Source organism: Gastrolobium bilobum, unplaced genomic scaffold (genome assembly GCF_033153095.1).
Source record: "Gastrolobium bilobum isolate Gb01-03AN ecotype WA unplaced genomic scaffold, APGP_CSIRO_Gbil_v1 utg52713, whole genome shotgun sequence".
NCBI classification, from domain to species: Eukaryota; Viridiplantae; Streptophyta; class Magnoliopsida; order Fabales; family Fabaceae; genus Gastrolobium; species Gastrolobium bilobum.
Genome location: NW_026897293.1, coordinates 1 through 13,926, shown reverse-complemented (window position 1 = coordinate 13,926; position 13,926 = coordinate 1). Strand labels below are relative to the sequence as shown.

At 39.3% G+C, this 13,926-nt stretch overlaps 1 protein-coding gene and 1 non-coding gene across 2 annotated transcripts; one reads left to right on the top strand and one right to left on the bottom strand.

Annotated features, from left to right (window-relative positions):
* Window positions 1-242: 242 nt before the first annotated feature.
* LOC133305756 (small nucleolar RNA R71) lies at window positions 243-349 on the bottom strand. Its single transcript, XR_009750807.1, has one exon. It is a non-coding gene; the product is annotated as a small nucleolar RNA R71 (small nucleolar RNA).
* Window positions 350-10,492: 10,143 nt separating this feature from the next.
* On the top strand, window positions 10,493-13,069 carry LOC133305754 (uncharacterized). Its single transcript, XM_061505996.1, has 3 exons — window positions 10,493-11,764; window positions 11,858-12,158; window positions 12,270-13,069. Exons 1-3 carry the CDS (start codon window positions 10,493-10,495, stop codon window positions 13,067-13,069), a joined length of 2,373 nt encoding a protein of 790 aa, XP_061361980.1.
* The last annotated feature ends 857 nt before the right edge of the window (window positions 13,070-13,926 follow it).

Here is a 13,926-nt window from a genome sequence, read left to right as displayed (position 1 = left end):
AAGGGTCTTCAATGAACTCCCTGCAGAAGATCCTTACACACCTCACAACATTCCAAGATATTTGTGATAATTTTAAAGATGAGGGTGTAACAGAGGAGAGCATGAGGATGAGGTTGTTCCCTCACTCCTTGGGCTTAAAAGCTAAAACATGGATGAAAACTCTCATCCCTGGATCAATCCACACATGGGAAGAACTCTCTAACAAGTTCATAGAGAGGTTTCTCCCAATGTCTTGACAAGCTGATGTTAGAGCTGAAATCTCTAACTTCAGAATGTTATATAGAGAAAATCTCTATGAAGCATGGGAGAGATATAAGGACATCATAAGAAAATGTCCAAACCATGGGGTAGAGAGTTGGGGAGTGTTACAATCTTTCTATAAGGGACTTGACCATACTTCTCAATCTCACTTAGATTTTGTTGCAGGAGGATATTTCTTTACAGGAACACTTGAATCAAGGTACGAAATCATTGAAAGGACTGCTGAAAGATGTCTCCAATTGCCAATAGACAGAGTGAGCCCAGTAAGGAAGCCAAACATGCTAGAACTGGATAAACAAACAGCCATGGAAGCCCAGCTGGCATCACTCATGAATGAAGTGAAGAACCTGAGAGCTGACCAAGCAGCACCAAGGATGGAAGTCTTACAACTCACAGCAACTGAAACAGAACCATGCTCAGCCTGTGGAGACCTTCATGACTCAACAGGCTGCCCATCCACTGCATTGGTGTGTTATGCAGAAACTTTTAGCAATAAGAACATTAACTAGAGACCATTAAACAAGAATCAGCAGTAGTATCAGCAAGGTAGCAGCAGTGGAACGTTTGAACAAAGAAGAAACAACTACGTTCCGTTCCACAGAGATGACCAACGCATCAACACCTTGGAAAATTATGTCAAGGAATATGTCACCAGGAATGATGCAGTGGTCAGGAACATTGAGTCCCATCTGGGGCAGATTGCTGCCAACCTTCAAACTAGAACACCAGGATCACTTCCAGGGGATACTGAGGTCCCCTCAACCATTTTTGAAATCCCTTGAGAGGTAAGTACCATGTCTAGCTAAAGACATTAAACTAAGCGCTGACTGGGAGGCAACCCAGTAGATACATTTTCTCTCTAACAAAGAGCAAAGTTTTGGGGTGGTTATCCATAACCACAAAGCTCCCAAAAAGGAGGGAACGTCTGATGTTCCTCTCCAAAAAGTCCAAATAAAGTACGTTTCGTTCCAGGAACGTAGTTTTGGGGTGATCCCTGACCACACAATCCCAATAAAATATATATATATATATATAATTATATGTTTTGTTACAAGTTCATTTAGATTTATTAAATAATAGGTGATAGGTTAGTATGTTCCCTTTTCCTTATTTCGTAGTCATTGTTGCATGTTTACTTGTTATTTATTTCAGTTTAATTATTTATTTATTAGTTAGGAAAAGACAAAGGGAACGTTCCCTGGGTTAGGTGGCAAGAGTGACTGGGACACCTGTCCCTGCTGAGTCACTTAGAAAGATACGCAGCCATATCTATTTGTATTCATTGCAAATCTTGAAAACGCGCGTAGAAAAGCAACTGTCTTCTCATCCATTAAGACAACTGCACCCTTTCATTTCCCTCTCTCCCACGTCCTGACCTAAACCATTCCATCTTCTCACACTCATCCCATCAGTTACTGGTCAGTAACTGCTGACCACTCGTTCTGTAACGTCCCCATTCCACTACCTCTTCAATCTCCCATCTTCAACTGCCACGTCCCATAAACCTTTCATTTTCTCTCCCACTGTCTATTTAAACTCGGTCTCTGATTTCTTCAAGTTCTACTACTTCCATTCAACTCAGAACCCTTTTATCCCTCCTGCATTTGTGCCCTAACTCCCTTTCTGAACAAAATGACTAAGCTTTCATTTGAAGTGACTCCTGTAGCCAATCGAGGCGAAGAGCCAGAGCTCACTGAATCCACCATCGTTTTGTACCCAGAAAGGAACATTTCTTTGCATCAAGACAAAGTGGTTCTGCCTCCATTCGTGAAGGAATCACTGGTCAAACTCAAGTGGCTGCTCTTTGCCACTGAGGACCGCGAGTTAAATCTAGAATGGGTAGGAGAATTCCTATACTAGACGAGGAAGCTGAAGAAAGATACCCCTGACGTGGTAATAGTAAGGGGAAAACAAGTGTCATTTTCCCCTGTCGATGTCCGAGAAGTACTCCACCTCCCCACCGTTACTAACTGTCCGTACAAGGAGTACTTGGACAGTAGGGGGAGTACACATTTCAGAAGGATCTGAAGCTAACAGTAGCTTTGGACAATCCCAACTACTATAAAGGGTCCCTGTGCAAGGGTAGCATGAGGGACATATCCAGATTCTGGGCACTTTTTGCCAACTCCAACATTACCCCCACCTCTCATGAAGCCTCTGCTAGTTGGGGACTTCAAGTTCAAATTTACTGCATCATCAAGCACATCCATTTTGATGTAGTAACCCTCACCTACAACAGCTTGAAGAGGGACATCAAGAAGACCAAGGTCTTCTTCCCCTGCCTCATCACCAAGTTCTACAGGAAAGCTGGTGTAGAGGAACACCCTGATGATAGCACAAGGGTGGCATCCATCATTGATGCGAAGACCTGGAATGGTCTTAGGAGCACCTACATTACCACCGATCGACATATCCCTGCGAATCTCCAACGCTTCCCTACCAGTGATGATGAGAAGGAAACACTTGTGGCCTCTCAGAAGAAGACCACCAAGTCCACTCCTTCATAATCCTCCTCTTCTTCACACGTTCCGGCAAGGAGAACAGTCCCTCCTCCCACCAAGGTGAAGAAGGAAGCCCCTGAAGCTACTGATGGAAAACAGGGCAAGAAGAAATCTCCTGCCAAACCTCCCCCAAAAAAGGGAGAACGTTCAAGTCAGAGGATAAAGAGGGTCCTCAACAGCAATAGGCCAGAAGGAGCATCCTCTGCAAAGCCTATCACCCTCTCTGACCAGGAGGAGGAGAGTGAGCCTTTAGCAAAAAGGCTGAAGATTGGAAGGAAGTCAGCACCAAAACCAGCCTGCAAAAGAGACGTCCCCAAGCAGCTCAGACTCTACATTTTCTGACATTCCATCCCCACCACCTGTTCACTCTCCACCACAACAAATCACCCCACAACACTCTTCTAGGAAACAACAAGGAGAGGGACAGAAAGACAAAGAAGCAACATCTGCTGCAGACACATCAGTGGCTGAGCAAGAGGCTCAGCCACAGAAGAAAAATGACAGAGGAAAAAGGATTCTGATAGAACCCTCTAAAAAGAAAGCAAAGCCAACAATCCCCAGGCAAATCAATCTGGGGTCCCTCTATCATTTCCTGTCATCCGTCCCGATACATCTGGGGACGAAGCTCTTGCCAGAGCTTTGGCAGAAGAAGAAGGGATGGCAATTCCTCCACTGATGGAGGGACAAGCTGAAGCCATGCCCTCCTCATCCAGACCACCAGTGGATGAGCCCAACCCAACACCTGTCATACCTTCTGCTACTGGCAACATCCAGCAGAAGAGGCAACCACCCTCCTCCCTCACAACAGCAATCCCCATCTCAGCCAGGAAAAGATCCTAAATTGGGATTGCTGAGATCTTTGAAATGTTGGGGGAGAAATTAGAAAAATGGTTGCCAGCCAAGAAGTCCGTTCCCCAACCTTATATAACAAGCACTAATGAAGAGCTGAAAGCTCTAAGGGACGAGCTGACACAGCTCTCATCTGCCTTCAACACTTTCCAACAACAGCAGAAGGAGGAGAGAGAACAATAGCTCAGCACCATAAAAGTAGCCATCAAGGAAGCCAGTGCTGCATCCTATGAATCAACATTCCAAGCAGTCCAAGGAGAAATTGCTAAAGCAGCTAACTCCCTAATCCTTTCCAACTCTCTGCGCAACCACACAGCAGAGCTCTTACTCAACAGGCTCGTCTCCTAACAAGCTGAAGAACGTAAGGAAACCAAAGAAGCCATCAGGGCCTTTGGAACATATCTGGAGAGGAGAATCTATGAGTTGGAAATGAGATTACTGGGTGTTGAGAAGCAAGTCAACCACTACCGCACTGGCAGAACCATGATGAGCTCCACCATCAAATCCCTGGTTGCAATCATCAGCGATCTACTGAAGGATGCTGAAAAATGGCTCCCTGTAAATGAAGTCCGCATATTGCAAGACCTACTGATGTGCCTCTGGCAAGTGTGAATTTCTGTGTTAAAATTGATAAGAATTGAGTAATACTAGAGCAATTTAAATATATATTTGCTAATTATATTGATTCTTCCTTTTCAATAATATTTTTCACCTTTTGGTTGTGTTTTTACAGGTAAAAAGAGTGAAAATTACAAATTATACAAAGCCTGTTGACGCGACTTCACACACAGGAAAGTTCCATGTTGCATCATGTCGCATAGGCCAAAGTCCAGAGAAATGGCGAAACTTGGCACCACAGTGGCGCAAGTTAGCGTCATGTTGCATAGTATAAATGCGAGAGAATTGGCGGTAGTTAGCGCCAGAATGGCGCAAACTAGCGCCACCAGGCTAAGTGGCGCCAAACTCAAGAAAAATGGCGCCATGTTCCATGCCATCTAGCGCCAAGGTCATGAAGAAAGTAATGTCACAGTAACTTGGCGTCGGTTTGCGGGAAAGAAACACCGCGTTGTCTGAAGGGTATTTTTGGAAGAATAAAGGAGACTTATAAATAGGATCCTCAAGACAAAATTCGGTATCCAGACCTATTCTACTGAGAGAGACGACGGTGGTGCTACGAGAGGAATCTGAAGATCAAGTTTCTTTTCTTCTCTTTCTCTTTAATTTTATGCTTTTATCGATTATTGAATTTTTAGCCATGATTATGCTTGGCTAGTTACTTTTTATTGTAGTTAGGGTCACAAACCCTATGTGAACCCTTATTACGCGGATTGATTTATAATTGCTCGTTTATATAATTATCTTTATCTCTACCCTGTTCGTATTTTATATTTTCTTTATTAGAATTGATAACTCTAATAGTTGATAATAGTTTGAGGGTTAGAACCCTAGATAGGAATATTGGGGTTTTTATCCTGAAAGGGGGTAGGATAACGGTTCGTATGCATGCTAGGAATAAATGTGTATTGAATTGCGGATGCCTAAATTATAGAGTTCATCGCTTAATTTTCATGAGGGGTTGCTAAGGGATTAGGATTCCAATTGAGATTAAAGGGTTAAATTGCCAAGGGATTGAGATTTAACTAATTATTTTAGATAATAATTTATCCAAGTAATTTTATAAATAAATATTGTAAATCAATCCAAAGTAAGAAGTAAGGATCATAAGGTGAGTGCGCTCTAGCTACAATATTTCTCTCATATTTTCAAAACATCAATTCTTAATTTTATTCTTCATTACAGAAAAATTATAAAAACAAGTCTTTATTTTCAGTTTTCAATTTCACAAAATTCGACAATATTTGTCACAACCTTTGAACTCTTCCATTCTTAAAAAGAACAATTAATTGATATTCGACTCAATCCCTGTGGAGACGATACTTTACTTACTATTATATTACTTGTGCGATTGGTATACTTGCCGGTGAACACCACCTACTCAGGAGAAAACCATTAACCCAGGAGGAAGATTATAAAGCCAAAAAAGCTGAAGATGTAAAGAGGAACCCTTGGGACAGGAGACCTCCACAATGAAAAGGAGAAACCCTCCTATTTATCTTAGCTTAGTTTGTTTTCAATTGTGTTTTTAATTTAGTTTCTTTCTGTTCCCTTGTAATTAATCTTTCTGAAATAGAAAAGACCCTTTTTTGATCAAATTGTTTGGTATATGCATGCATTTCAGTTATAGTATTAAGACTACCCAATTATTTTGGATTAACTAACATACATGAAACACAAAGTCACTGACTAATCATGCTTGTTCTTTCTTTGAGTACTTGAAAATAGAAACAGTGTAGGGAATTTAATCCTCAGATTTTTTAAAGAAGTTGATCTATGTTAACTCAAACTAGTAAGGAACGGAAAAATGCCAAACATCTACTTCTGAGAGCGTTCCTGAGGTGTAACCACAATGAAACTTCTCAGCTTGCCTTAATGTTGCAAGTACTGCTAAAGACAGATGAATTATGCTGTCAAGGATCAAAACAGAATCTCACACTCACCTTACCTCCATCATACACCATCTGGTCAATCAGAAAGAACAAGGAACGTACTCAACAATGAACAAAAAAAGTACAAAAGAAAAACAAAGAAAAATGGGAACAACAATTCAAAAGAATTCAAGAAAAACCAGAAAACCTTCCTCCAAAGGGGGAAAAAGGTTCAAGAAAAAGTGTTCCCTCAAAACAGAAAAAGTCCAAGTTCAAAGGCACAAAAGCTAAATGTTCCTTGATCCCACAAATCAGACCACCACTTCTTACACATTTCCATACAGTTACCCATCAAAGAATCCTTGGATCGGAAGACAACTGTACTTCATAGAAACGCAACAGAAAGGCAAGTTCTAAAGAATCACATCCAGGAATGGACAGAGCAAACACCAACCCGTGAGTGACAGTGAGACAAAAGATCAGCAACCTTCTCTTATCTGGGGAAAGAATCCTCTTACTATTTACTATGGTGAGTAGTTCATTTTTCTGAAAAGTTCATGGTTGCTCACTGGCTCAAGTTCCTTTCTGTTATGCTATTCTTTTAAATTGGGCAGACCAATACAATATTTCAGAGTTGTTTGAGGACAACCAACAGTTTAGTTTTGGGGTATTTGATGGGACGTAAATTCGTTCCCATCTAAGCCCATTTTGATGGCAAAATACCATACGTTCCCTCATCTGATGAGCAACTTCAGCATGAAAATCACTTGTTTTACACATTTGTGACAAAAACACAGTGGGGGAACGGATGGTAACGTATTCCTTTAAAATATATTAAAAGGGGAACGGATTGAGACACATTTAATGCACCTACTCCATTCATTTAACGCTTCTGTACACTTTGCAGGTAACGTAGAGTTAAAGACTTCTAAAAAGCAAGGCGGTGCACCAACTGAGCAGCTGGAAACGTGAAGAGCAGATAATCAAGAGTTCTCATTGGCTGAAAACAGAAGCAAAACATGGGAAGATCTGCAAACAACAGCTAATCATCACCAAATCTTGTTCCATTCAGCAATTCACGCAAGCTTCACACTCTGCTGCCACAGTCCCCTCCCCTCATTCAAGCAACTAGCTCCAAAAGAATTACAGTCTTGCCATTCCTCTTCCAGCTATAAATAGGACCACCCTCACACAAAAACATCATCGAATCCTGGAGGATTTGCAGTCCGAAAGGAAGAGATCTCTTAGTAGTAGTTAGTAACTTAGTTTAATTTTAAGTTGTAACTGTAGTTAAGTGACAACCCCTCTTCTCTTCTCTGTAAACAACCATTAAGACTCCTCACGAGCAAATACCCATCTTTCTCCATTTTCCATTTCTTTTTGTAAACTGTCTTTTAAATTAATATAAGTGTTTTTCTCTTCGTTCCAATCGTTATCTCTTGACTGAATCTCGAGTCTATGTGATTTCAGTTGAGAATAATTATGTTTAAACTATCAGCTATGATCTGAACTATCTGTGGAACAGATAAACTGTGAAACTCTTAAAGAACTATTTTCAAAACTCTTGACCGAAGCTTTTTTGTATTTCTTTGGCTAAGTAAGCTATATTCATTGTGCGCCAATGAAAATTGGGTACATACTGAGAAAGGAACTTCCATAAGGAAGGGATTTTAGACAGCTTAGCCATTGGGGGAAGGTAGTCAGATATCAATTTCCCTCAAGCATGAATTTATGGATGAACCAATTTCTATAATGAATTATCTACCATGTGATGTTGATCATCTTTTTTCTTATCATCAAGATGTAATCCCTTACTACCCTGATTGATACATTAATCAGTAACCCCAATCCCTTTGCGATTCCCTTCTTAATACATGCATTAATTACTAAGGTCTTAAGATCACATCAGAATCCTAGCATCAATCCCTTGACTACTAGAACACTGATGATGAAGTTGTGAAATACAGAAACAATGTAAACATGTATGTTCTACACTATTCCCTTGATAGAAAGAATTAATCAAGACAACTTCATACAATCACATAAGAGATAAACAAGATATTCAATTAATCATTCATAAATTCACACTTGAGTTCCATTGAATCAGACTACAAAGGACTCTACTCAGACATAATTAAAGAATAAACAAGAGAAGAAGAAAGATCAAACTCCATAGTCATGATAGTGAGTCTTTAATCTTCAAGTACAATTACATAGAAAGAACTAACTAATACAAGAACTAATCCTAAAGAATTTGGAAAGTCAGAGAAAATGAAGTGTCAGATCAGAGGATCTGAGATAGGATAGGATATTTTTGAGAATGTGAAGGCCCTTTCCTTTTATAGAGTTACAAAATACAACTGAAAATTAATATGGGCGCTAAAACATTCACTATTGGGCGTTTTAGCGTCCATGTTTGACGAGTGCCCAACTGTTTTTAACTTATTCCAACGCTAAAACGTTTGACTTGGATGTTTTAGCGTTCGAGACCAGAATCTTTTCTCACATCAGAGCGCTAAAACGTTGGATCAGGAGGTTTTAGCGCCCAAGACCAGAAACTTTTCCAACAGCAGAGCGCTAAAACGTTAGTGTTGGACATTTTAGGGCTCTTCACCAGCAACTTTTGTCCTCAGTTTGCAGCAGCGCGCTAAAACGTTATGTGTGGACGTTTTAGCGCTCAACACTTGAGCATTATCCTTTTCTTCAGAGTCTTCTTCCTTCTCTCTGCTACTCCTTGAGCTTCATGATAACTCATATTTTATTACACTTATTTGTTACTCTTGATTAGTATTTTTAGGATTTATTTGAATAAAATAATGATGTTTTGAGTTATTTTACATTTTTAGTTTTTGATTGGGTTTAATTTATTTTCGTCAGAATTTTTCAGCTTTACGTTACTTCTGTATTTTGGCCATATCTTGGTCCACAGTTGTCGGATTGACTCCGTTCTTGTTGGGTTTTTCAGATAACACAAAGGGCTACAATTCTTATGAATAGCTCGAAGCCCAATTCGGATTGGAAGCTAGTCTATTTCGTGCGCCAAGTCGGACACGTTTTGCTGAAGTTTTATTTTTATTTTTATGTATTTTATTTCGTATTTTAGACATATGGGCCGGTCAGAACTGAACCCTAACCCGCTTTGGGTAGGGGTATATGACGGCAGAGTAGGAAACATTGTAGTCATTCTGTAATTTTCAAAATTGAGGATCAAAGTATTTTCTCTGAAGCGTTCTTCATCTTTTTCTTTTTCTTCTTCTTTTTATTTCAATCATGTTTACCTTAGCCATGCGAGGCTAAGAACCTTTTAATCAACCTAAGGGTAATGGATTCCATGGATTAGTCTTGAGGATCTGCGTTTATTTCAAATCAGTTTTGTTTCCCTTCCCAACTCAGATTGATATCGTGCGATCGTGGATATTCAATCTGAGGTTCGCGATTGCGATTATGGAAAGGGATTAATCATCAGATTTGATGATTAGGTTGATTGACCCTATGACCTTAAATCAAGCGGGCTGATACTCTGCGATTGTATGAGTAGAAACATCGTCTTTGATCAAATGCTAAGCGATCGCTTAGAGAGGGTTGTCAATTGGAAATAAGGATTCTGATCCGATTGACAAATCAATCACGATTCTGATATCTTCTTATCCGAGGAAAGACGTCCATGGAACCCAAACCTTAGGTTGGTTATTTTTAATTACGAATTTTGATTCCAAATTTATATTCTGCCTTTTTAATTATTGAATCAAAATCCAAAACCCCCCTTTTAATTTTCTGTTCTCATAAGCGATTTTAACCAAAACAATTTCCTTGAGAGACGACTCAGGGTTTCCACTTTACTGCAAATTTTCTGAACCCTGATTAAAAAATAATTTTTAATTTGCGCGAGTTCGACAGCTCGTGTCAAATTTGGCGCCGTTGCCGGGGAAATTGCATCGGTCTAAATCGTTTTCTGATTCTTGATCATCTTCTTCTTCTTTAATTTTCGTTTCTGTTTCTAAAAAAAAAAATCTTCAATTTTCATTTTGATTTTGATTTTTTTTTCTGTTTCTGTTTCTATATATATTTTTTATTCTAATTAGTGAATATTAACAGTAGATTAGATTTTGTTAGATTTTGATTAGTTAGATTAGATTTTGTTAGATTTAGTTTCCTTTTATTTTTATTTTTTTCATTTTATTTATTTTATTTTAATTTAATTTAATTTATTTTTATTTTTATTGTTATTTTTATTTTGGTTCTTTTTGCTCTTTCTTTCCTTTTATTTCATTTTATTTTATTTTTTATTTTTATTTGTTTTTTATTTTTATTTTATTTTTCCTAATTCTTTATTTATTTTTATAATTTAGGAAGTTTTGTTATAATTTAGGAAGTTTTGGTCACAATAAAAAAAACATGGATAATAGAAGCTTAAGGCAATTGACTGCACCTGATGTTAAGTATCAGTCTTTTTGCATTCGTTATCTTGATACTGGTTTTAAACTTAAGTCTGGTCTTATCCATTTGCTTCCCAAGTTTCATGGTCTTGCAGGTGAAGATCCATATAAGTATTTGAAAGAGTTTCATGTAGTCTGCAACACAATGAAACCGCAAGGAGTTGATGAGGAGCAGGTCAAACTGAGAGCCTTTCCTTTTTCCCTCGATGGAGGAGCTAAGGATTGGCTGTACTACCTTCAGCCTTCATCTATCGAAACTTGGAATGACATGGCCAGATTGTTTTTGGAGAAGTTTTTTCCGTCCTCAAGAGCCACTTCAATCAGAAAGGAGATAAGTGGCATAAAACAAGCAAATGAGGAAAACTTGCATGAGTACTGGGAGCGGTTTAAAAGACTTTGTGCAAGTTGTCCACATCACCAGATTCCGGAGCAATTGCTGATTGTCTACTTCTATGAGGGATTGCTACATATGGATAGGAACCTGATTGATGCTGCTAGTGGAGGAGTTCTTGTTAACAAAACACCCAATGAAGCTAAGGCGTTGATCTCAAACATGGCTGCAAATGCTCAACAGTTTGGAACGAGAGCCAATAGCAGTGTTGTGTACCAGGTGCAAGAAACTCCGACCCAGCCTTCAGCAGTGGCATCAAGTGCTGACAATCAGCAAATTGAAAATAGACTTGATGAATTGGCAACCATGGTGAGACAGTTGGCAGTTACCCAGACAGTCCAGACTTCTGTTCCACAGTTCGGCAATCCATGTGGCATATGCAGTGACCATTTTCACTCCACTGATGCTTGCCCTTCTCTACAAGAGGGCTCCATTCCTGCAGACCAGTCAGTAGCTGCAGTCTTTCCTGGGAAACCACAGTTCCAGCAGCAGCAGAGTAATCCATTCTCCAACACTTACAATCCTGGCTGGAAGAATCATCCAAACCTCAAATGGAACCAGAATCAGCAAAATGTTCCATATCAGCAGAGTCAACAAAATTTTCCATACCAACAGAAGCAGCAGTTCATTCCACAGCAGAGACAAAACTTCCAGCAACCTGCTCCTCAACAGTTACAACAACAACCACCAGTGCAGCAGCAAAACAGTGTCAGTGGTCCTTTTTTGGAGGACTTAATGAAACAGATGGCCACCAACAATCTGGAGTTTCAACAGAGGACAGAATCCACAATCCAGAATTTGCAGACACAGATCGGGCAATTGGCGACATCAATGAACCAGGCCCGATCTTCCAGCAGCTCCCTTCCATCCCAAACAGTTCCAAATCCAAAAGGAAGCGGAAATGTGAGTGCTATTGCTCTGCGGTCTGGAAAGCAAATGGAGGAGCCAAACCAAGCTGCTGTTGAGTCATCTAAGGGAGGTGACACTAGCTCCAAGAAGCAGAGCACTGATACATCTGATGTCCATATCCCTCTGCCTTTCCCTCAGAGAGCCACTCAGTCCAAGAAGCAATCAGCAAAGGCTCGAGATAAAGAGATACTTGACACCTTCCGAAAAGTTGAGGTGAACATCCCTCTTCTGGATGCAATACAGCAGATTCCGAGATATGCCAAGTTTCTAAAGGAGCTGTGCACCAACAAGAGAAGACTGAAAGGAGATGAGCAAGTTAACCTGAGTCAGAATGTATCAGCACTCATCCAGCCTATGCCTAAAAAATGTCAAGATCCAGGGACATTTACTATTCCTTGTGTAATTGGCAATTCTGTTTTTCATGATTGCATGCTAGACTTAGGGGCTTCCATTAATGTCATGCCTGAATCTGTATATAAGTCTCTTGGACTTGGTCCTTTGTGTGCTACTAGTATTGTGGTTACATTAGCTAACAGGAGTAGTATTCACCCATCTGGTTTGATTGAGGATGTATTGGTCAGAGTTAATAATCTGATTTTTCCTGCTGACTTCTACATTTTAGAAATGGAGAGTGAGACTGCTACTAATAGATCACCAATTATACTTGGTAGGCCTTTCATGAGAACAGCTAGGACAAAGATAGATGTTCATTCTGGTACTCTATCCATGGAATTTGGTGATAGCATTTTACATTTTAGTATATTTGATTCCATGAAGCATTCTAAGGTTCAGGTTGATCATTCAGTTTCATGCATAAAAGTGATTCATGATGTGGCTGATAAGGTTGATTTTGAATTGATTAGTGATTGTGCATTACCTGTGGATTATGACTTGCCTATTAATGTTAATTCTGAATGTGTACTAAATGTGAAGTTATGCAAGACTCCCCATTCTGGTAATGATTTTGATCCTAACTCTCATGGACCCAAGATGAAATGGGTACCAAAAAGTTCTTCCTCTATTTTTAGTATGCAGAAAAGTTTGCGTAAGGTTGGAAGAAAGGATCAAGAGAAGAAGAAATACACACAGAAAAGAAAGCCCCCAAAGTTGCGTGATAAGCAGATGGGGAAGACTTGCACAATGATTTGCCATCACCTCAAAGTTGTTAATGAAGGACCCCAGAAGCAACCTGTGGAGACAGAGGCTCTGCTCATTGATGCTACTTATCCTCCTTAGGGAGTTCAGGGAGTCTTCTTCCCTCTTTTTCTTTTCTTTCTGTTATTTGCATTTTTCTTTTCCTTTCTTTATTTCAGTCTTTGATTTTCATAGGTAGATTTTCCTTTTCTTTCTGGTTATTATTGAGTGTTACATGGAGTAGACTTAAATCACAGGGTTTGATAGAAATTTCTGCTTAGGCTTAGTTCTTGATTCTTGGATTGCATTACTTGCTGCTTGATACTGTGCTGCTGATTGCATGATTTGGTATACCCTTGTGAGGTTTTTGAGCCTGTAGACATGGTCTTAATCTGTAGGCCAGTTTTTCTTTCTTGTGTGATTCTGCTCTTGATTGTTGTCCTCTAGAACTTGCTCTGATTCTTTTTGAAACTGCATTTTTCACTTGCATGCATGAATATGATTGAGGCATTCTTTCTTTCTTTACCCACTTTAGCCAGATAGCCATCCCTTATATTATTATCCCTTGGTGAGCCCTTTTGAGCCTTTATATCCGTTATTTCTTAAGCCGCATTACCAGCCTAAGTGAAAAACCAATTAATTCCATACCTTGGAGTTTTACTGAGCATTGGTTTCATTGTGATGTTGTGTTTAAGTGTGGGGGTTTGCCCGAGACGGACAAAAGTTTAAGTGTGGGGGGTGACATATGTGGTTGTACTTATGTGGTTTTACTTCAAAACAAAAAAACAAAACAAAAAAAAACAAAAAAAAAACAAAAAAAAAAAAAAAAAAAAAAAAAAAAAAAAAAAAAAAAGAAAAAAAAAAAAAAGTGTTTATCTTTTCAGTATCTTTGTTTTATGTTCTTAGTTTAGTTCTTAACTTTTGCTCTTTGTAAAATTCTGGGGTGTTTAGCTTTCTCT

Bases quoted from the DNA above. Each gene is read 5' to 3' on its own strand.
- LOC133305754 (XM_061505996.1), top strand. From the start codon at position 10,493: ATGGATAATAGAAGCTTAAGGCAATTGACTGCACCTGATGTTAAGTAT. The intron at 11,765-11,857 runs GCCCGATCTTCC...CGGTCTGGAAAG, and splicing joins TGGCGACATCAATGAACCAG to CAAATGGAGGAGCCAAACCA. The intron at 12,159-12,269 runs GTCAGAATGTAT...ATTGCATGCTAG, and splicing joins AGATGAGCAAGTTAACCTGA to ACTTAGGGGCTTCCATTAAT.